At 52.3% G+C, this 23562-nt stretch overlaps 1 protein-coding gene across 3 annotated transcripts in view; it reads left to right on the plus strand.

The window, feature by feature from the left end:
* Positions 1-23562, plus strand: part of KCNIP3 (potassium voltage-gated channel interacting protein 3) — an 87353-nt gene that overhangs the window by 53353 nt on the left and 10438 nt on the right. For 2 of the 3 annotated variants that reach the window (XR_004352997.1, XM_032653621.1), the window contains exons 1-2: positions 8726-8916; positions 23400-23524. Coding sequence is in view for 2 of the 3 variants with exons in the window: in XM_032653621.1 (XP_032509512.1) it covers positions 8814-8916; positions 23400-23524 (228 nt within the window). In the remaining variant the exon portion in view is untranslated. Of the gene's footprint in view, positions 1-8725; positions 8917-23399; positions 23525-23562 lie in introns of those variants that run through there. The other variant, XM_032653620.1, reaches the window with a different exon arrangement.

Below are 23562 nucleotides of genomic sequence, written 5' to 3' on the forward strand. Positions count from 1 at the left end.
ATTTCCAGGCCGTGGGTGTTTTGGAAATGCAGTCCCAAGCTCCATGTGTTCAGGAACAACTCTGTTTGTCACCACAGAGGGTAGAATGAATTTTGGTGGGGGACTGGCAGTCTCTGTCCCTGTTCACCAGCAAACACCTGTGCCCATCCTTCTTCCATGTCTATAGCACACTTCCTCCCAACGTAAGGGAGGTAAGGTAAGAACGGGAAACACACAGTAGACAGTGGTCCATTGCAACTCTCAAATCCTGCTAGATGGAAATTACAAATAGAAGTATCATTGCTGTCAGAACTCTCCCTATCCAAACTCAGGAACTGCACAGAGTCAGATAAATTTTTGAGCTGTCTTTCCTTCATGGACTCTCATGTTTGTTATCCAAAACTCAGGAATCTGATAGATTTGGATAACAAATTACTCATGACCTGAACTTGTTGCAGGAAGGGGGACCTCATCCAGGGCCCGAGAGTGGGCTCTTATCTAACACTTGGAAATGAATTGTCTGAGGACACACACGTGCTGACAAAGCAAAAGACTTTATTGGAAAAGGGCGCCTGGACGGAGAGCAGTGGGGTAAGGGAACCCACGAGAACTGCTCTGCACGTGGCTCGCAGTCTCAGGTTTTATGGTAATGGGGTTAGTTTCCAGGTTGTCTCTGGCCAATCATCTTGCTTGTGCCCATATTTGGTCTGACTCAGGGTCCTTCCTGGTGGTGCTTACATCTCTCAGCCAAGATGGATTCCAGCTCGAAGGTCTCTGGGAGGTTGGCAGGACATATTATGGGCTGATGTCTCCTTCCTCCTTTTGGCCCCTCCCGGATTCTTCCAGCTGGTGGTAGCTTGTTAGTTCTTTGTTCCTTATTGGGACCTCCTGTTGTGAGATAGCTCATGCAAGCTGTCATTATCGTGACTTGCCAGGGTGGGCGGTTTCAGTCAATGGTTCCCTAAGAAACTCACTAAAAATAACTCTCACTATCTGACTTCAGGAAACACGTACAATGAGGATTTGTATAGGGAGGATTCCTGGGCTACCTGCCCTGGCAGTGAAATGAGAAAGCTCAACCGGCCCAGTTCTGCTCTCTGAGACCACCTACCATGTCCCCTCCTCCAAGGTCCCAGCCTTACCCTCCAGGAGGACCTTCCCTCTCCATTTCCCATTTGTGTTCATTTGGCCACATTGGAAGTAGGTGTTGGGAGGTGTGCCCTCCTATGAGGCCATAGAGCTGCACAAGTTTTCTGCTAGTGCAAGTTGGGAGGCCCAAGAGTTATGGTAAGTCTTAATTAGACACAGGCTTTTGGGGACTAGGCTTCTGACCACAATATAATTCCCTCAAAGACTTGGTCAGTTTCTGATCCATTTGCTTCCAGTTGGTTCCTTGGTCAGTAACCATTGACAAAGTTCTCTTCCGAATATAGTTCTGACAGCTGCTCTATTTCTTGGCTTCCTTGTCCTACCCATCACTTCCTCTCACCTTTGTTTGGCTAAATGTTCGGCTGGTGAATCTTTATTTTTTTATTATAAATTTATTTAGTTAGTTATTTTTGGCTGCATGGGTCTTTGTTGCAATGTGCGGGCTTCTCATTGTGGTGGCTTCTTTTTGTCGCGGAGCACGGGCTCTGGGCGCGCGGGCTTCAGTAGTTGTGGCACGTGGGCTCAGTAGTTGTGGCTCGTGGGCTCTAGAGCGCAGGCTCAGTAGTTGTGGTGCACGGGCTTCGTTGCTCCACGGCATGTGGGATCTTCCCAGACCAGGGCTCAAATCTGCGTCGCCTGCATTGGCAGGCGGATTCTTAACCACTGTTCCACCAGGGAAGTCCCAGCTGGTAAATCTTAAAGGACCCTTGAAAGATGCTTTTTTGCACTTTTGTCTTCTGTTTGGTCCAAAAGCACTTTCCTTTTCCAGCCCTGTGAAGCCTTCAATATCTGGTATTTCCTTCTTCTCTTCCACTTCTACTTTCAAAACAGCCAACTTACACTTGATCTTTTTAAAAGTTTATTTATTTCTCCCTTAACAGCTCATGGTGAGTGGTCCAGATGGGTGGGAGGCTGTGCTCCATGTGGTCATTCAGGGAGCCAGAGCCCTTCCATCTTGTGGCACCATCCCCCCAGCCCCTTCCCAAGTTTGTCATGATCTACGTGGCTGAGTCTGGTCATCAACATGTCTGGGTTCCAGCCAGTGGGAAAAGAGAAGAGACAATGAGTAATAGACTTACTCACTGTCTTAAGTGAGTGTGCTCAAAGCAGCCCATCACTTCCACTGGCAAGAACTTAGTCACATGGCCACCCCTAATTGCAAAGGAGTCTGAGAAATGCTGTCACTATCAGGCAGCCATGTCCCTGGTTAAGACATTTTTTTACTGTAGAAGAGAAGAGAATGAGTTTTGATGGAGGGCTAGCAGTCTCTGCTACAGTGGTGGTCTCACTCCTCTTGCCAGCAGCTGATGTAGGGATGGCATGTGAAACAATTCCAGCCAATGAAACATGAGGGATTGTTCATGAGAAGCTTAATGGAAAAGTTTTCCTTGCTGTAAGAAAGAGACATAGGAAGAGATGGTCCCTTCTTTCCCAGGACGTTGTCATGTCGGGGTGTGATGTCTGGAACTAGGCATTCATCTTGTGATCATGAGGTCAATACACTGTGGATAAGGTAGATGCTCTGTGGCTGGCAGTGTAGGTGGACACAAGATCCCAGATCCTTAAATATACTGCTGGATCTGAGCTGACTGCCCCTGGAGACAGCCTCCTACTGGACTTCCTGTGTGTGACATGCTATAGTTCCTTATAGTTTAAGCTAATGAATGGAGCTTTTCTGTTACCTGTGGCCATAAATCTCTCACATTTCATCTGAAGCTGGGCTGGAACAGAGCTTGAGTGGATGGGTTCTGTGTGGCCCCACGGGTCTGTTTGATTGCAGCGCTTGGGTGATGCTACAAGGCAAAGAGAACTGGTCGTGGCTCCGAGGAAGCAGGCTCCTTCAGGAACAAGGTCCCTCGTGTGTGTTTTTGGATTCTTTCACATCCATCAGCTTATCAGATGCTCATAGCTCATAGTGTGACCGGCAGGTAAATGTCAGCAAGTTACCCCATTTTGCAAGAAGGAAAGGAAGGCTCAGAGAGGTGGTATGCCTTGGCCAAGTCTGTTAACAGGCTAGGGTTGGAACTAGGGACTTGGCCCTGGTTCTCCTGGACTCCCAGTCTAATGCTCTTGCTAGTGACACAGGACACCCTCTGCTGTAATAATTGGAGAAAAGGCATCGTCTGACATTTTGCAAATACTCATACGAGGCAGGTAATACCCGTATCTTCAGGAATGTTACAATCTAGTGGGAGAGCATAAACAGATAAATCAATACACAAATAAATATCTAAGTTCACACTGTGATAACTGCAAAAAGGGAACGGGATGGGGGCCATGTAGAGACTAATAAAGGGGAGGAGGGCAGGGAAGTCACCTCTGCAGATGTGACATTAAGCTGAGAACCAAAGGACGAGTAGGATGTGTGTAGGGGAGGAGGAGGAAGGGTACTACAGCTCAGGGAGGAGCCTGCACAGAGACCTGGGGATGGGAGAGTCCTGGTACCTGCAAGTGTGGCTGGGGTCACGTGAGCAAAGGAGAGGAGGAGGAGCCTGACCACATGGGTCTACAGGGACAGGGTGGCGTTGAACTAAATTCACAGGCTCTGGGGCTCCCCTGGCGGCGCAGTGGTTGAGAGTCCGCCTGCCGATGCAGGGGACACGGGTTCGTGCCCCGGTCCGGGAAGATCCCACATGCCGCGGAGCGGCTGGGCCCGTGAGCTATGGCCGCTGAGCCTGCGCGTCCGGAGCCTGTGCTCTGCAATGGGAGAGGCCACAACAGTGAGAGGCCCCTGTACCGCAAAAAAAAAAAAAAAAAAATCACAGGCTCTGGAGCTGGACTGCTTGGGTTCAAATCCTAACGCTGTGGTTTATCAGCTGTGTGCCCTTAAAGCATTAACCACTCTGTGCTTCAATGTCTTCCTCTTGCCAAGCCCCTGCCTTATCGGGATGTGTGAGGAATGAGGGACATGAGCTGTGCTGAAGTGCCTGGTACACAGCAAGTGCTCAGAAGATGTCCGCTGCTCTTATGGGGTTTGTTATGGATTTTGGCCTTTGTTCTGTGAGTGGTGGAAAATGCATTCATCGGGACCATCTTGGTTGCAAGGGACAGCAACCCAACTCACACTGGCTTAAGCAACAATAGGAGGATTTATTGGCTCCTCTAACTGAAAGATATAGGTTTGAATGTGCCATCAGGCACAGCTGGATCCAGGCACACGGTATTGTGTGCCGGACTCAGTTTCTTTCTCTCTACATTTTGCTGTGCTTTCTCATGAGGTGACTACATTCTCAGGCTCGTTGGCCTCACATGGTGGCGGGGTGGCCACTTAGCTGCCATAGTAAGAGAGAGTGCTTCTCCCCTGCTTGTCCAGGGCCAGTCCCACGAGGTCTCTCATCATCCTGGCTCCCATCTGGTGCCCGTCCCTGAACCAATCACATGGTAGCAGAGGGGTGTTGTGGAGCAGGAAAAGAGGAACTGATGCTGATCGACCAGTCATATCCCCAAACCCCTGAAATCACTGGCCTGAGGCTAGCAGGGGCAGGGGGTTCAACAAAGGAAATCAGGGTGCTGTTACCAAATCAGGGGGAGGGATACCAAGCAGGCAAACACAACCAGTGTTGACTCCAAGAGCCACTGGGGATTCCCAAGCCAGGGAAGGATGGGACCTGGCATTCACCTAGAGATGAGCATTCTGGCTGCCGAATGGAGAAGAGATAGGAGGACAGAGCGGAGGTGGGGAGAGGCATTGGGGCAGCGGGTGATGTCGCGAGTACAGGGGAGAGGGACGATGGCGTGGCTGGGCCGGTTGCCACTAGGAGCAAAGATGGATGAGAAAGAGGCACGGTGCCAGAGCTAGGTGACGGACTGGGCAGGAGCGGGGACAGGCAGAGCCCCGTCTAAGAGCCGGGGGTCTGGCCTGAGCAGTTGAGACAGGGAGCTTGAGGAGGGGCTGGGGTGGGGCAAGACTGAGTGTTCGGCTTTGGCTGAGCTGCATTTGAGGAGCCCTGGGACATCACGGGGAGGAGTCCTAGAGGCATTTCTTTGGCCTGTGGAATTCTTGTCTGGTTGTTATGAAATATGAGAAGGATGAATAAATGGCATAACGCCTGCTCTGCCCAGTAGAATGCACTAGAACCAAGGGAGGCCTGCCCTCCAGAGAGTTGGGACAGGAATAACTAACTTGCTGGGCTGTTTGCAGGCAACGTGTCCCTCTAAACAGCATGTGTCCGTCCCCATTCCTCCCTTAAGAGTCGAAAGACCTCTTGAAATCCTTGGGCAGCTAGGTGATCAGCAACAGCAGGCAGGCGGCATCCAATGAATGTTGGCCAAACTGACAGTGTCCCCGCCCACAAGAGCGGCGGGGCAGCGCGGACGACACGGAAGATGTCTGGGCTGACAGCTGAGACACACAGCGCAGAAGGTGTGGCCCACGCAGCGGAGGCCTCGCGGGTTCAGGGGAGAGAGGGTTAGTGCAGGCGGTTGGTGGTGTGATCCGGGCTGGTTTCCTGGAGGCAGAACTGGAGTGGCATCAAAAATATTCCAGGCCACCCCCCCCCCAAAATTCCAGGACAAAGGAAAACCGTAACCTGAGGCATCGGGGTGCAAGCCTAGGTTTAGAGGGCACCCTACCCAGCTCCAAAGCAGCTGGGTCTCTGAAACGTTCTAAGTTAGATCAGGACACCAGTGCCTCAGGGACCTCCAGCGAGGGCTCAGGGCCCTCCAGGCTTCCCTCGTCATCGAGGAAGAGCCAGTGGCTCCCTCTTATTTCTCTACATCTGTGGCAGCCCTCAGCCCCCTGCCCTGCAGAGATTTCTGTGTCTGTGCCCCTCCCCTGAGCCTGCCTCTCCCCCAAGGCAGGGAGCTGGCACGGAGCACTGCCGACACCCAGCTTGCCTTTGGGGAGTGGGGGAGGGGTGAGTGCATGCCAGGGCAAATTCCGCCCTGGGGGGAGCTAGAGGCAGCTGGGAAAGGCCTGGCCTGGCACTTCATGGGTGTGGGGGAGGAGGTATGGGACTTGGGGGATTGTCTGCCAGCTCCCCTCTCTAGGTCCTGGGCAAGAGGAGGTGTGACAGGTCTGCCAGCACAGCCTCAGTGGACCTAGGTTGGCCCCAGAGCTGGCAGGCCCCGGGCTACTGAACAAGCAGGGGAATCAGCTTCCCATCCATTAGGCCCCTGGCCCGGGCTGCCAAGGCCGAGCGGACATTCTGCTCTCAGCCCCGGTATCCACTTAGGCGTCGTTAATATTTTACGCCGCAGAGCCAGAGATCGATGTCTCGTTTCTAGCTCAGTGTTTATGGGCAGTCACTGAAGCTTTCACAGGGGAGATGCTCGGGAGCACCAGGGGAAACTGAGGCAGGGAGCAGGGCTGGCAGCTCAGGAGGACCCGTCCCCGTTGGAGCCCGCGACACATGCCAGTCCTCGTCTTATTCAATCCTTTACAAGCCCCTGGAGAGGTTGGATTATCACCCCCGTTTTACGGATGAGGAACAGGCTTAGGGAGGTTTCGCATCGCTGGGCTTTTAACCAGGCTGTCGAGCGAGGACTGGTGGGAACGAGCTGCGACACAGGCTAGATCTTGCTCAGCACTTGAGTGTGTAAGTTAGATGGCTGGAGGCTTTTTAACCTTTCTAGACTTTTACACACAAGCAACTCATGGGCTCTAACAGAACCACATCCGCCTGCAATCGTTAGCATCTCTACTTAGACCTCTTGCCTTTGGTCAGTGGAGACGCACCACATGCCCACTTAAATGGAATTGAAAGCTGTGCATTTACAGTTCTTTAAAAATATCTCCAATAACTCAGTCTTTTCACCAGGTGCGTTAAATAGTGAGGTTGAACTGCACAGGCGGAAAGAGACGTCACAGCCTCTCCCTGCTTCAGCTTCCACCAGGAGCAGTGCGGTTTCCTGGGAAAGCATCTGCTCTGGCATCCAGCAGGCCTGGGCTGCACCTATATCCCCTTCCATAATCCACCCTCTAGGTCTCGGTTTTCTCACCTGTAAAATGGGGGAAGAGGAATGCCCACTGGGGGAGCCCTTAAGGATTACAAGTAAAGCTAAAGGCTTGGCTCGCTTGCAGCTCCTGCGGGGCCCTCAGCGGCGCACGCGGCGGTTTCCCGCCGTGCCCTGCCCTGGGACCTGTCCCCTGCGCCTGGGACGCAGTACACTCTCAGTATTTGTTGAATGAATGACAGAGTGGTAGTAGAGGCTCCATAAATGGAAGCTGCTATTGTTCAGGCCCCAGGTCCAAACAGGGTTAACGCTCACAAGCGCGGTACGGGGCTGGATTTCCCCCTCCACTAAGACAACAGAGAAAAGGAGAACTTGATGTTCACAGCAGCGCACGCTTCCAGCGCCTGGAGTCTTGGGGCTGGTGAGGACACCGCGGTGCGGAGCGCCCGCTGGAGGGCAGCAGAGAGTCACGGCTCCGGCCCTCAAGTCCCGGAGTTTGGGGGCTTGGAGGATTCCGGGCCCCGCCCTGCCACGCCCCCTCCTCTCCCCTTCCTCTCTCCTTCCTTTCCGCGGCTTTCCTTTTCTACCCAGTGACCCCGGGCTGGAAGAAATCGATCCACAACGATTTAGCACTCCCTTGCGCTACCCGCGCGTAGCACTTGGCATCCGCTCAGCTCTTTCCCACAGCCGGAAAGGCAGGCACCCGCCCCTCTTTGGGGAGGAGGAGGAGGAGGCGGCGGCAAGTCCGTGACTCGACCAAGGTCACGCAGCAAAGTCAGAATCTGAACTCAGCTCCATAGACTCTAATGCCAAAGCCCAACTCTCTCCTAAAGCCTCGAGCGCATGCGGGTTTCCTGAACTTTGGATACCAACTTTTCCATTTTCAGCGGGGGCCAGACGCGGGCCAAGTTCAATCTCGGGCCTTGGAATGATGGTTGTGGGAAATACCCTGGGGCGAGAGGGCTTCCCGGATCCTCCGAAGGCCAGCTCTGCGCTGGCCCGCCGGGCGGAGATTGGCGGTGGCCAGGCTCAGTGCTCCTCCGCCAGGAGAGGGGAGCCCCGACTCCCCACTGGGAGCGGCGCTGCGACTCCCTTCCTCTCCGGCCCCGGCCCCCTGCCCAGCCACTCGGCCCCACCCTGCACGGGCGGTTCAGTGAAACCGCCGACCGCGCGGCCTCCCGGGGGCTGGCCGGGTAGCGGTGGCTCGGAGCCAGACTCCGTCTGAGGGCTGGCCCGTGCGGGGCGGGGCCGCCTCCCTCCGCCCCTTCCCGGGCTGGCGCGGGCTGGGGGGGGCCGCAGGGGACTCCTCCCCGGGTGGTCGCCGCGCCTAGGCCAATGAGCGCGCCGGGAGCCGCGATGGAGGCTGGGGCAGCCGGGAGCGCCCGGGAGCGCTCGGGACCCCCGCAGACCCCGCGCCCCGGAGCCCGTGAGGCTGGAGAGGGGGCGAAAGAGGCGCAGCGCCCGCGCCGGGCATGGAGGCACCTCTGGCCCGCGCCGGCTGCCCGAGCTGCGCTCCGCGCCGCCGCGCCTCGAAGTTTGCCGGCTGACTTGGAAAGTTGCGCTCTGCTCGGCCGCCGCGCGGGGTCCAACCTCCTGGCCGGTCCCAGCTCGCCGCCGCCGCCGCCGCCCTCCGCGGGGCCCCGGCCCCGCCGACACCCGCAGCGCCGCCTGCCTGGGGCATGTGAGCCGCCGTCTCCCCTAGAGGCCGGGCAGGCTGCACCGGCCCCTGTGCCTCCAGAGGCAGCGCGCGGGCGAGGGGCACGCCCCGGCCCCAGGTAGCCCGGGCCGCCATGGGCATCCAGGGCATGGAGCTCTGCGCCATGGCAGTGGTGGTACTGCTGTTCATCGCCGTCCTCAAGCAGTTCGGCATCCTGGAGCCCATGTCCATGGAAGGTAATGCACGGCCACCCGCCCCTCCGCTGCCCTGCGCCGGGGGCCAGCGGTCAGAGGGGAGGGAACAGCACTTGCGCTCCGGGGTGCGGGTTCCCGGGTCCGGCGAGGAGCGGCCCTCAGGGACGCTGCGCTCCGCGGCCCTGCCCGCCTCGGCCGCCGCCCCCTCCCGGCTCCGGGGGGCTGGCCTGGGACTAAGGGGGCAGAGAAGGCTCGGGCTCTGAAGAGTTCCAGAGGGGATGGAGCCGCGGCGCTTGGGGTGGGTGTGAGTGAGATGCTGGTGACACCTTGAGAGGGCACCCCTGGCTGTCCTAGGCCCGCCGGTCTTAGCCGCCCCCAGTGAGCACGGCCGGCTTGGCCGCCCGGTGGTGGGGGGTGGCACAGGGTGAAGATTACAGGAAGGACCCTCAGCCCAGGGCATCAGGCTGCAGCAGCGAGTAACATAAAACCTCTGCTGAGTGATGGGCCGTTCCTTCGACTCTTAGCCCACAGTCCCCTTCCCCAGGCAAGGCTCAGGGATAAGTAACCAAACCCTCAGGCGCCACGTTTGGGTCTCAATAAAATATTAACTGAGGAGACAGACCTACTCTTAACTCAGCCACTGATGGCTTCCCTGAGACCCCTGACAGGGACCCTTAGAGTTGCTTCCCAACCCTAGGTACCTCCCTCCCACTTCTGGGCAGGTTAGAAGGAGCCCCTCCAGGGCACACCCATTGTGAAGGGGACCTTGACCCACCAGGCCTGTAACTTATCCTCTGCGCCCTGACCCTCTGGACTGTGGGGAAGGGCCAGCCTGTCCTGTTCCTGTCACCTGTGTGCCCCTGCTGTCCTCTCAGAGGAGGATGGGCATCCTGCCTGCCTCAGCACTCTGCTGACCTTGCCAGGCTCCAGCTCCTGGGACTGAGACCCAGAGGCCCAGAGAGGGGAGGAGGAAGAACCTGTCCTTGCCGCTGGACTACCCCACAACCCCTCTCTCTGGCCTAGGGATGCGCCCCAACCCCCTGCAAACGGCTGCTGAGGGCAGGAAGGGGCCCAGGGCCAGGAAGCAAGGCCCGGCTCCATTCAGAGCCCAGGGCTGGTTCTTTACCTGAAGTCCACGGCCATGTGCCCTTCAGAACCCACTGGGCGGCATCACACCTTTTGTGGGTGAGTTCAGGAGGCCGAGAGAGAAGGGACTTGCTCAAGGGGGTTCTGAGAAATGCCACCTTGAACTTCACATTTTAGTTGGGGAAGAAAATTGCCCAAACTGGGCCTGCACTTGGCTGGATGGATGCTGACCCTGGCAGGAGGAATCTATGACAGGTGACTCCATAGGCAATGCAGGTAGGGGTAGGTGGGCATCCCACACCGCTGTGCTTGAGGACCCATGTTTCCTGGGGGCACTAGCCTGCCCACTATCCCCTATCCTTTCCCCATCTGGAGACTGCAGTGGGGTGGTTGGTACTCGGGAAACCACTACATTGCTCTTTCCCCATTTCCTGGGCCCTCCTGGGACCACCAGAGGCCAGGGGGCAGCAGCCAGGCTCACTCTACTTAGTACTACAGACCCTTCTTAACCGAGCCCACCATGCTCACAGGTCTGGCAGCCTGAAGTTTCCCTTTGTGATTTCTAAGGAGAAGGGATTTCTTTACAGGGTGGATTGGATGTGCAAGACTATGGATGGTTTATTCAACTTTGCTAAAAAAACCCACTTCAGGCTCTAATGAGTTTGTCTTTTCTGGTATATTTGCCCATTTGTGCCCCTTGGAGTTCTGGGGTCTCGTTGCGGTGGGAGAAGCACAGAGCCTCAGAGTCAACCAGGTCTGAGTTGGGATCCCGTCACCCACACGTACTGGCCGTAAAGCTCCTTAACCTGTCTGAAACTCAGCTTGACTATCTGTAAAGTGGGGCCAATAACTCCTGCCCCGTGGGGCTGCAGCACACTTTCGTGAGTAGGGCTTTAATGGCCCCCAGGATTGTTCCTGGTGTGTAATAAATGCACAAACGTGTGCACCATTGCTATCACCAATAATTAGCAATAGAAGGATTACTCTTAATAGCAGAACTGATTCACAGATGAAAACATTCTCTCACTCAGGCCTCCCCTGCCTGCGTCAGAGGGAGGGAGTTATAAGTACCAGATGTTCCATGTTGATGGGGAGTGGTGCCCGCTAAGTGCCTGGAAGGACCCACTGGTCAGGCAGGGTCTAAGGGGCGCAGTCATGGCCTGGGAGCGGCCCAGACCCTTCGGGCCCAGCCTGGAGGTGAGCTGGCACTGAGGGAAGAGGGCTAGCGCCCAGCTCCCCTCCAGGCCTTCTCGTGTGCAATTGGATGTGCTCTTGTCCTCTCTGAGCCTCCGTAGTTCTCATCTGTAAGAGACCAGAGTTACGGTGCCCCTGGGGACTGTTAGGAACTAATGGATTTGAGTTCTAGGGACACAGGCTTCCAGAAGTAGATGCAGAAGTTGAAAGACCTTCTTCTCTCCGCCCTGTCAGTCTCTGTCTTGGGGCGGCTCCATCGGGGGGGAGTTCCAGCCGGGGTTGGCCACTAGCTCACTGGGTGACTTTGGTGCATCTAAGCTTCTGGAACCTCAATTTCCTCATCTGTAGAATGAGGAAAATAACAGAATATTTTCTGTTATACACCTCACAGGGGTGTGGTGAGCTGAAGCACTTTGAAAAAGTTACAAGCGAGACGCAAATCTAAGGGATCTCAGAAGTGCGGGCACACGGGTAAAAAGTGAGCCTGGGCTGGTAAGCCTGGTGCCTATTTGCAAGGCTGGCCCAGCCCTGACAGCAGACTTTTTCGTCCACATCTGTGGCCCAGGGCTTGACTTTGACTAATGTCTCTCTCATCTCGGTTCAGATTTCCCAAGTTCTAGACTAGTAGCTCTCGACCGAGGGCAGTTTTGCTCCTCAGTGGACGTTTGGTAAGGTCTGGAGGCGTTCGGATGTCACGGTTGATAGGGAGGGTACCACTGGCATCTAGTGGGCAGAGGCACAGGCATTCTGTGAGGCACAGGCAGCCCTCACCGTAAAGAATGGTCAGGCCCAACGTCAGTCGTGAGGGTGAGCACCCTTGCTCTGGAAGGAATTCTGACCTGGGGCTGGGAGAACTGCCTTTCAGCTCTGATGTGGTCCCTGACCTGCTGTCATTAACTTGGGAAGATCACTTTTCCTATCTGAGCTCTGCTTCCTTGTCTGTAAGTGGGAGGTTGGATTAGAGGCACCATCTCCCCTGGGAACGTTCCCTGACCCTTCTGGATCCCTGCCCCTCAGGTTGTATTAGATGACACTGTCCTGAAATTTTCTACGTCCCTGTCCCCACCAAATGTGAGCTCTCCAAGGGTGGCACGGACTTGTGTCCATACACTTGTGGCCCCAGAGTGTGTGCCCAGCACTGCCTGGCAAACAGCAGGTGCTGAGTCTGTGTAAACCATATGCCATTTTCAGCCACAGTCGTGGGGCACCCATTGTATGCCAGGTAGTGTGACGCTGCCAGGGATGCAAGCAATGCAGGATCTCGACCCTCCCTTTAGGGCAGCCCTGGGGGATGCCGTCTGAGGCAAGGGTCCCTCTGGCTGGGGTGGCGGCAAGGAGGCTGGATTGTGAGGGCCTGAGTACAGGTAGGTGTAGAGAACAGAGCAAGAGAGAGTAGTGCCCACGGCAGAGATATGCACAGCCTGGCCCACCACCCTGTTGCTCCCTCTGAGTGGCGGCCCCAGTCCTCTGCAGCTGCCCTCTGCACAGCTGCCCATGGGGGCCTGGCCTTGCAAAGGTGACCTGGGAGCCTGGTGGGTCCACAGGCGACTCTTGGCTTGGAGCAGGCCCACGGGTCTGCTGTTCCTCCTACCCCTTCTCCTGCTCTTCTTCCCCCCCGCACCCTCTGCTACCTTTGCTGAGGGCGTGGTGATGTTCTGAGCATCCTGGATTCCCTTCTCCTTGGCGGAGTCCACCACTCTTGGTAAACTGCAAGTCCCTCAAGACTCCTGCAGCCCCTGGGCAGAGTTTCCAGATCTGGGATGCTAATGACAGTGACAGTAGCCGGCATCTAGTGAGCGCTCTCTGCTCTAGGCACTTTATACACATCATAATTGGGTCCTCAACAGCAGGCCCACTTTACAGATGAGGAAACTGAGGCTCGTACCTTTTCAAACTCTGGCGCACCCGTCCTGGATGCATCTCTGACTCTGCACGGCTAGGGCGGCTTTGGACACAGCTCTGTGTCCTAGCCTCCTACACTGCAGGTGTCAGGAGTCCAAAGTGGAGGCAGCTGTCTGGGTTCATATCCCAAGTGGGAAAGGTCTCCCCCGTAGAGCTGCATGAATGTGCGCAGAGCTCATAAAGCAGGGCCTGGCATGGAGTAAGTGCTGTATGTGTTAGCTCTCGTCATTTCTTACCAAAAATGTCCCAGCCCGAATTCCCCCCAGGGTCACACATCACTAACCTGTGGACTAGAAGTTAGTGACAGGGGAGGATGCGCTTGACAGGCACTTCACCACGGCGGGTGTCCTTCACTGTGTGCTCTGTAAGGTCCAGGCTCCTGGGCCCCCCGGGCCCGGGAAAAGGAAGGAGAGAGGCAGGCTCTGTGTGGGTGGCGCCTGCAAGAAAGGGAGGTGGGCTGGAGCCCAGGCCTGATGTTGCTGTGGGCTGGGGGACTTAGGCAAGGCCCCCTCCCCACCTCCCCAAGTCAGTGCCTCGACGGTTGCACATCTAGACACGGTCAGAGGTTTCAAAGCAGCTTGATGGAACCTCAAAGGAAGCCTTACTTAGAAGCCTGGACCCCCGACACATAGAAAGGGCACTGCTCAGATTGAGAAGGGAGTCTTGCTACACAGGCCTCCCCTTACCCCACGGCAGTCCCTGGGGCTTCTCTGTGGGACCCCAAGATCTAGGTGTCACTTGACCAGCAGAGAGTGAGGGATGAGATCCGCCAACTGGGTTCAAGAGGGGCCGGAGCCATCAAGGGTGGACAGCAGCTTGGAGTTTTGCTGCCAAGGGAAGCAAAGCTGGGTGCTGGCTGGCAGGAGAAGCAGCCTAGTGGGAAGCCTCGCAGAAGTGTCGGGGCAGCCAGGGTTGTGGGAAGGCTCCTGCATGGGGGCAGGTGAAAAGCGCCCCTCACCCAGTACCTGGTGCCCTTGGCTCAGAGAATGAAAGACTCGGAGCCACCTTTCCCGAGCCCCTGCAGGTGGGTCCTGCGCAGAGGGGGCTGCGTGGAGTGGGGGACGGGAACAGGGACTGAGACTTTTACGCAGTGGGAAGAAAGCCTGGTTTGTAACCTATCAGGCTATGGTACGACCTTGAGACGTTTAGCCTTAAAACAATTCTCTTCAAGCCTCATGCTTTCACTCCTTTGACAAAATGCTTGTTTGACAGAGAGGTGAAATCTGTATTGCTGACCCTCTGGTTATCAATGAATACTACTTAATGGGGAGGGGATGGCCCCGGACTAGCCCCTAGAGAGGGGAGGGGAGGGCTGAGCGCAGGGAGATGATAGAGGCAGGTTGACTTCACAGTTTAGCCAAACAAGGCTCCTCGGCGTGTTGAGGAAAGCCGTGCAGGTGGCTGTTTAGGTCCATTCATTGCCGGCGCACCTGTGATTGCAGGAGGAGGGTGTGATGTCTTGGGCAGCTCCTAAGAGATCTGGCTGCGTCTCCACTGAAACTAACCAAAGAGGGAGGAACCTGTGGATTTCTCCTGTGCAAGAGCCAGGAGAGGCCTCCAGCGCCCCTGGGAGCAGGTAGGGTCCCTGGTACCCGGCCTGACGCTGTGGGCGTCAAGAAGGAACCGGGCTCCCTGCTCCTGAGACGACACCCCACAGAGCCCAGCGAGGCCAGCGGGCTGGGCAGGATGCTGTGGAATCGGGCTTCTGGAGGAAGGGGCAGTCAGCTCCACAGGAAGGAGGGTGGGGAAGGGTCCACAGAGCCTGGGAGTCGGGTGGGCGTAGAGAACTGGTAGCTATTTCCCAAACCAAGAAACAGGAGGGATTTCCTCTGCCTCTTGTATTCTGCCGGCCCAAGTGCAAGTGTCAAAGTTAAAAACTTGACTCTCACTTGTTTAGGGAACAAGCAGGAGAGCAAAGCTGTTTCAGAGACTGATGCTACATAGGAATCAAAACTGGTTGATGTCCCAAAGGGCAAATTAATAGCCAGTAACTTTAAGGGCCGTATTTTCCAAGGATGGAAATCATTCCGTCCCTAGCGGACACAAGTCATTTGCAACTTATCAGTCTGGTTGACATCTAGCTTCGCAGCACCTGGGCTCTGTTGGATAGAAAATAAGTCGAGCAGAGTTGCCTAAAGCAAGTGTTCTAGTGTGACGTTGAGAAGCCCTCGGCGATCTTCCTGCCTTATCTTCCAGTTCTGGGTAATTAACACCCGTGTCTTGGTGGAAGGCACCAGCAGTCACTTAGTCTCCCAGGTCAGAAACATGAGGTCATCCTTGGCTCTGCCCGCCCAGCCCTGGTCCACTTGGTAGCCAGGGGCAGTGGCTTCTTCCTTCCTGACACCTTCTGCAGGTCTCTCTTTTCTGTGTCACCTCATTTGACACCCAAGGCCAGAGTGGCCACTCTGGCCCTTCCGTGGCTCCCATGCCCATATATCCCTTGGCTCACCTTGGACCCTCTGCCCAGGGTGCCCTTTGACCGTGCTGTCACTGCACCTGAGTCTTGGAGTATCACCTTTCTCTCTGATTCCCCACCCACTCCCTGCCCAACAGGTGTGAACCACACAGCACGTTGCTTCAGGAGGTAAGCCTGGACTAGAGACGTTAAAATTGACCCCCAAGGCAATAATCCATGAACCCACCCAAGCAAACATAGCTGTGGGGGATCCGCCCGTCCAGCATGTGCTACAGAGCGTGCCCCACATACAGGTACTGTTCCAGGGTTGGGTGCAGCAGAGAGCCGTCTTGTTCTGCTCGGGCTGCTATAACAGAATAGCACGGACCAGGGGCCTTAAATAACAGAAATGTATTTTCTCACAATTCTGGAGACCGGAAGTCCCCGATCAAGGTGCCAGCAGGGTTGGCTTCTGGTGAGGCCTCTCTTCTTGGCGTGCAGATGGCCACCTTCTTGCCGTGTCCTCACATGGCCTTTCCTCCCCCTCATGTTGGAGGGGGAAATCACTCTTCTTCTTATAAGGTCACCATAACCTATTGGATTAGGACCCCACCTTTATAACCTCATTTAACCTTAATTACCTCCTAAAGACCTCATCACCTTGGGGGTTAGGGCTTAAGTATATGAGTTGGGGAGAGAGGGACACAGTTCTGTCCATCGCACCAGTAAACAGAGGAATATGCATATGCCCGGGAGTCATGGCCAAATGAAGAAAGTAAAGCAGAGACGGGGGATAGATAGGAACACGGGGTGTGTGTGACACCCCTGAGGAGGTTATGATAGATCAGAGGCCTGAAAGAAATGTGGGTTTCAAGGGAGGAGCATTCGAGCCTGAGAGAAGAGCAAGGGAGTGTGCCTGGTGGGTGTGAGGGGCCAGAGGGGCCAGCGTGGCTGAAGGCGGGGGAGCAAAGGGAGGGACCTGGGAGATGAGGTCAGAGCTGGGGGCGGGGGAGCACATTTATTGGCCATTTAAGGACTTTGGTGCAGGAGGTTGTAGCATGGAGGGGTACCTGAGGATATGTCTTCAGCAGCTTCCTCCAGCACGATTTCAAAAATAGACTGATGGGATCCAGGGCAGAAGCAGGGAGAGAAGCCAGGAGAGATGATGGAGCCCTGGAGCCTGGTGGGGGCAGTGGAGGTGGGAGAGGGGCTCAGAGGCAGGTGCAGGTTGAGGGTAGCGCTGGCAGGGTTTGCGTGGGGATTGAGCGTCGGGAGGAAGGTCTATGCCCAGGGTTTCGGCATGAGCACCCACAGGATGGAGTTGTCGTCCGTTCTTGTACCAGCCTCACAATTGTTATCTCAGTGATTATGAATGTGTGTTAGTATCTAATAGGGAACACCCCCTCTTTACTCTTCCTTTCTAGATTTTCATGGATTTTTTAATTCCTCGTTATACATTTCAGAGTAAATTTATCAAGGTCTTCAAAAAATCCAACTGGATTTTTGAGATGGTGTTGAATGTACGGTTTATTGCAGGAGAAATAGCATCTTTATAATGTTATTATGGTCCTATCTAAAATAGAATGTCTCGTTTATTCAGATTACCTTTCTATATAGCAGTCCTTCGAGTTTTGCTTAATACTTAGGTACTTTTAATTTTTATTGCTATTATGAATGTTATCTTTTTTATTATTTTTAGGTGGTTATTACTGGTGTAGAAAATTGCTATTGATTTTCATAAATTAATCTTGTATCTGGCACCCTTACTGAACCCTCAGGTATATTGATTCTTTTTGTCACTCTAGGGACCATACCATCTATAAATAGTGTTAGTTTTATCTTATACTTCCCAACTCTTACACTGTTTGGGGTTTTTTTTTGTTGTTGTTTTTTGGGGTTTTTTTGCCTTTTTCAAGATTTCCTTAGAGCATTGGCCAGACATCAATTAGTGGTGACTGTGGCCAACCTTGGCTTGTCCCAAATCTTAAAGAAAATATGTCTGAGCCTTTACCGTTAAACCTAATATCGTCTGTAAATAAATATATGCTTTGCAAATATAAGCTGCATCAAGTTAATAAAGTCCCCTTTGATTCTTAGCTTGCTAAGAGTTTTTGTCTATTTATTTAATTACAAATAGATGTGGAGGTTTATCAAATGCCTTTTCTGTATTAGGATTTTCATATGATTTTCTCTCCTTATACTCTTACAAATAAAACCTTCTTGATCCTGGTGTACTTAAAAAAAAATAATACAGTTGGATTCAGTTACCTGACATTTGGTTTAAGATTTTGCATCTATGTTCAAAAGTGAAATGGGCACATAATTTTCTTTTTGTTTATTTGTTTTTCCAGCTGTGTTGAGATATAATTAACACATAGCATTGTGTACGTTTATGAAATGATCACCCCAATAAAGTTAGTTGGTACATCCATCACCTCACATAATTACCATTTTTGTTGTTATCGTGGTGAGAGCAATTAAGATCTGCTCCCCTAGCAACTTTCAAGTATACAATACAGTTTTGCTAACTGTAGTCCCCATGCTGTACTACAGATCCCCAGAACTTATTCTTTTTTTTTTTTTGGATAGTTACATTTTTTTTTCTTTAAATTTATTTATCTATTTACTTTTGGCTGCGTTGGGTCTTCATTGCTGCGCATGGACTTTCTCTAGTTGCGGCGAGCAGTGGCTTCCCTTGTTACGGAGCATGGGCTCTAGGCACACGGGCTTCAGTAGTTGTGGCACACGGGCTCAGTAGTTGTGGCTTGCGGGCTCTAGAGCGCAGGCTCAGTAGTTGTGGCACACAGGCTTAGTTGCTCCGTGGCATGTGGGATCTTCCCGGACCAGGGCTCGAACCCACGTCCCCTGCCTCGGCAGGTGGATTCTTAACTGCTGAGCTACCAGGAAAGCCCCAGAACTTATTCTTGTACCCTTTGACCAACATCTCCCCATCCCTCAATCCCCACCGCACACACCCCCCACCGTCTCCTGGCAACCACCAATCTACTCTCTGTTTCTTTGAGTTTGGCCTTTTTTTAGATTCCACATATAAGTGAGATCATACAGTATTTGTCTTTCTATGTCTGACTTACTTCGCTTCACATAATATCCTCAAAGTTCATCCATGTTGTCACTACTTTTCATTCTTGTGTTGTCCTTGTATGATTTAGGAATCAAGAAGACTGTACTGATCACTGGATTAGCAATATGGAGATCACTGGTGATCTTAGAAAAGCAGTTTGCGTGGCGCGGTGGGGCAGATGCCCCACAGAAGTAAGATCAAGGGAGACTAGGAGGAGAGGAAGTGTTAAAGGACAGAAAAAGACACTAGCTTGAGGGGAAAGTAGGGTCAATGGAGTTTTGTTTTCTGGATTTTCGATGAAAGAAATAGCAGCTGGTTTGGGATTTTTGTCTTATTTTTTGGCCCCCAGGGGCAGAGGATTAAGTTAATTGACTATTAACTTCACGGGACAATATCAGTCTTGACCCACTTAAAACCCATCTCTTGTTTATTTATTTTTTCCCTTTTATCCCCTCCTTTCCCTCTTTGCCTAGAGGCAATTATTCTAAGTTTTATTTTATTTTTACTTTTTCTAATTTACATAGAGTACACTTTGCCTTTTTTTTTTTTGATGTCCAGTCCATGAATTTTGGCAAAAAGATAGTCATGTCACCGCTACCACAGTCAAGATATAGAACAGTTCTGTCACCACAAAAAATCTCCTCATGCTGCCCCATGTGTAGTCAGCCCCCTCCCTTGCCCCCCAGCCTCTGGCAGCCTCTGATATATCCTCCTTCCCTGTGATATTCTATAATTTTATCTTCTCCAGAATGTCATATAATTGGAGTCATACGTTACGTGGCCTCTTTTTTTTTTTTGCAGTATGCGGGCCTCTCACTGCTGCGGCCTCTCCCGCTGCGGAGCACAGGCCCCGGACGCGCAGGCCCAGCGGCCACGGCCCACGGGCCCAGCCGCTCCGCGGCATGCGGGATCCTCCCAGACCGGGGCGCAAACCCGAGTCCCCTGCATCGGCAGGCGGACTCTCAACCACTGCGCCACCAGGGAAGCCCCAAGTGAATTTTTTTTTTAGATGTTGAGGTTTTTTTCAGGTTTAGAAGTTCCATTTGGTTCTTTTTTTTTGTTTTTTTAAATAGTTTTTACTTCTCTGCTAAGATTCCCATCTGTTCACTTTTCTTTCCCTTAATACTTTCAATGTATTGGTAGTAATTGTTTTAAACTTAATAATTCTAATAATTTAAAAACCTGTTAATTCTGGTGGCTGCTTTATCTCTTGATCATTTGGGTTACATTTTCCTGCTTCTCGTGTCTTTTCATTTTTTATTATATGATGGCTACTATGGGTGATATATTGTAGGGAATCTGGACTATATTATCTTCACATAAAGTCATTGAATTTTAGTTTGACAGGCACTTAAATTCCTGGCAGATCCCTTCATCAGCACAGACTTTATTTTAGACTTTGTTATAATAGGTTTGTTTTAACTTTGTTCTTAGTTCTAGAGCATGGTGCTTTCTCCCAAGGCATGGCCTTTCTGGGGTTTCAGCTGAATGCCTGAAGTTCATAGGGAAGTATCTCCATTCTAGATGAACCAGAACTCCCAACTTGATTCATCATTGCATGAACTCTGATATGTCTTTTCAGGTCTCTGTCCTACTACCCCCCAACAGCTACTCACAGCTGGGCCTTACGGAGTCTCATTCAGAACACGTGTAGCCCAGCTCTTGGCCAAAGCCCCAAGGGAAATGCCACACAGACTTCTGGGACCCCGTCTCTGTGCAGTTCCCTCCTCTCCAGAATGCTGCTTTGCAAGTCCATCTGTCTCAGCAGCCCCAAACTCTGATCTCTACCTCATCAGCATTTCCCCACGTCACAGAAAGCATCCCCAGCCCATATCCAGGGTGAACGTGGAGCTCACTTCATATGTTTCCTTCCTCCCAAAGATTGTAGTCCTGTGCTGTAGTCCAAAGCCTGCTAATACTTGCCTCACATATTTCTTCCAGTTTTCAAGTTGATTGTGGTGGGAAGGCGAGTCTAACACTCACTACCCCACCATGACCAAAGTCTAGGCAGTATGTTTTTTTAATTGAGGTATAACTTACATACAATACAATGCACAGATATTAAATGTTCAGTTCAGTAAATTTTGACAACTGTATACACCCTTTTAACCACCACCTGCTGTACTGCTTTCTAATGCCATGCATTACTGTTACTTGTCCTGTAATTTCATATAAGTGGAATCATAAAGTATGAACTCTTTTATCTCTGCTTTTTTCTGAGCATAATTTTTGAGATGCATCCACGTTGTTGTATATATCAGTAGTTCATCCTTTTTTAAATGGAATATACTCTTCTGTTATGTGAATGTGCCACAGTTCCATTCTTCTGTTGATTGAGTAGTTTCCAGTTTGGGACTGTTATTAATAAAGCTACTATAAATATTCTCGTACAGGTCTGTTTGTGGACGTATGTCTTCATCTGTCCTAGGTAAATAGGTTATAAGGTTGATGTATGTTTGACTTTATAAGGATCTGCCAAGCAGTTCTCCAAGATGGTTACACCATTTTACGCTTTCCCCGACAATATATTATATGAGAGTTCCAGTTGCTCCACATCTTCACCAACATTTGGTGTTGTCGGTGTTTTTGAAATGATAGATCCTTGGGTATTGTGCGTTGGAATATCTGCATTTCTTTGACAATGAATGCTGTCAACCATCTTTTCCTGTGCTTATTGACCAGTTGTGTCTCTTTTGTGAAGCGGTCTAGTCTTTTGCCTATTTTAAAAATTGAGTTATTAAGTCTTATTTCTGTTGATTGGCAGGAGTGCTTTCTATATTCTGGAAATGAGTCTTTGCCAGATATGCGTACTGCAGATATATTTTCCAGTCTATGACTTGCCTGTTGAGTTTCTAAATGACCTTATTGCTTTTTCTCTATGTTTGCCTGTTTCCTTTTTCATTAATTTCTACTCTTATTTTTATCATGTCCTTTCTTATAACTTTGAGTTTAATTTGCTCTTATTTTTAGATTCTAGAAGCTTATATCACTGGCTTTACACCTATCTTCTTTTCTAATAAAGGAATGTAAAGCTAAAAATTTCCTTCTAAACACAGATTTACCTGCATCCAGAAAATTATGGTATGTTGTTTTCATTATCATTTAATTCAAAATATTTCAAAATTCTCTTTGTGATTTTTCTTCTCTAACCTATGGGTTTCCCCCCCTGGCAGTGCAGTGGTTAGGACTCTGCCCTCTCGCTCTCACTGCCTGGGGCCTGGGTTCAATCCCCAGTCGTGGAATTAAGATCCCGCAAGCCATGGGCTTCCCTGGTGGTGCAGTGGTTGAGAGTCCGCCTGCCGATGCAGGGGACACGGGTTCGTGCCCCGGTCCGGGAAGATCCCACATGCCGTGGAGCGGCTGGGCCCGTGAGCCATGGCCGCTGAGCCTGCGCGTCCGGAGCCTGTGCTCCGCAACGGGAGAGGCCACAACAGTGAGAGGCCCGCGTACCGCAAAAAAAAAAAAAAAAAAAAAAAAGATCCCGCAAGCCACGCAGTGCAGCCAAAAAAAAAAGTGTGTTTTTTAATTTCCAAATATTTGGGATTTAAAATATATCTTATTGTTTTAGATTCTAATTTAATATCACTGTAGTCAAAGTCTAGCACGCTGCAGGGTGAGCCCTGTGAGGCAGCCTCCCTGATGACCCACCCCGGGCCTGCAGAGCCTCACACACCTAGCCTGATCCGGCTGAGCCCTGTGCTGGGCCAGCTCCGTGCCTGGGCCTCTACCAGGAGCACTGCCTCTCAAGAGCTCTCTGCAAATTACCTGGCAATCAGGCTCTGTTGCCTTGGTCCATCCATGCATCCATTCTGCAAGAGAGCTGTTTCCTTCCTTCCTTCTCTCTAAATTTCCAGTACCTCCTCCCCGCCCCCTCCATCCTTACCCTCAAGTTGCTTCCTACTTCACAGAAGAGAATTTCCCCAGGCTCCTACCATCACAGAGCCTTGATTGCTAAGGCTGCGTTGCAGGGCTCACCCTGCAGTGGGAGCAAGCAAACAGCCGTGCAGGTAACCATGGGCTCACAGTTCCTTGGGGAAGAGGGGAGACTGGATGGTGACAGAGCAGTGGGGGTGGTGCTGCCCATTTCTGTGGGAAGTTCTATAATATGTGAGCCTGCTACTCAGCAAGGGGTAGGTATATCAATGCCGTTTCGTTTATAGCTTTGTTTTATATTATAAACTTGATATGTGCCGTACTCAAATAAATTAGGAAAATGTAAAAAAAAAAAAACCAAAAACCCATAAGTAAAAAATTAAAGATCACCTGAAATCTACCTCCCCTGCAAAAGGTAGCCATGGTTCGTTAATATTTTGATGCGTTGTTATTAAAAAATGATCTGGTCCCTGCCCTACAGACCCTTGAAGTCTGACCTCCTACTCAAATGTGAATAAAAGCCCCAGACCCAGCGCGGCTGGGCAGCAGCACGTGAGGCTGGATGACCCAAGAGGAGTGCCCTCCCAGTTCCTGGGGGAAATCGGGGCGGGGAGAGGCGCATGGAGGAGGTGGTCCAGGAATTGGATCTTGAAGGTCGAGGTCCCCTGTGCTTGTCTTCTGTTTTTTTCCCTCCCACCTCCCCTTGTTCAGTGTCTCTCCAGGACAAGACCTGCTCCCAACTCTCATCCCCATCCCACGCTCAAGGTGAGGCCAGCGGGCAGGGCCCACTCCCTGTGAGGAGCAGGGCAGCAGAGAGACCAGGAGGCACAACTCCTGAGTGTGCTGTTCCTCTGTAGCCTGTACATTTGTGCAGTGCACGGCCTGGGTGACTGTACATGGTAGTCGCTCGAAGAGAGTCCCTCCACCCCTTACACTGGAGCAAGATGGGGCGGGGCCGCATGTTCCACCCTCCTGGTCTGTATCCCCCTCCAGACAGCAGCGACAGTGAGCTGGAGCTGTCCACGGTGCGCCACCAGCCGGAGGGGCTGGACCAGCTGCAGGCACAGACCAAGTTCACCAAGAAGGAGCTGCAGTCCCTCTACAGGGGCTTCAAGAATGTGAGTGCCCCCCATCCCCCCAGGAGAAGCCCTGATCC

The sequence above is a fragment of the Phocoena sinus genome, chromosome 13 (assembly GCF_008692025.1).
Source record: "Phocoena sinus isolate mPhoSin1 chromosome 13, mPhoSin1.pri, whole genome shotgun sequence".
NCBI classification, from domain to species: domain Eukaryota; kingdom Metazoa; phylum Chordata; class Mammalia; order Artiodactyla; family Phocoenidae; genus Phocoena; species Phocoena sinus.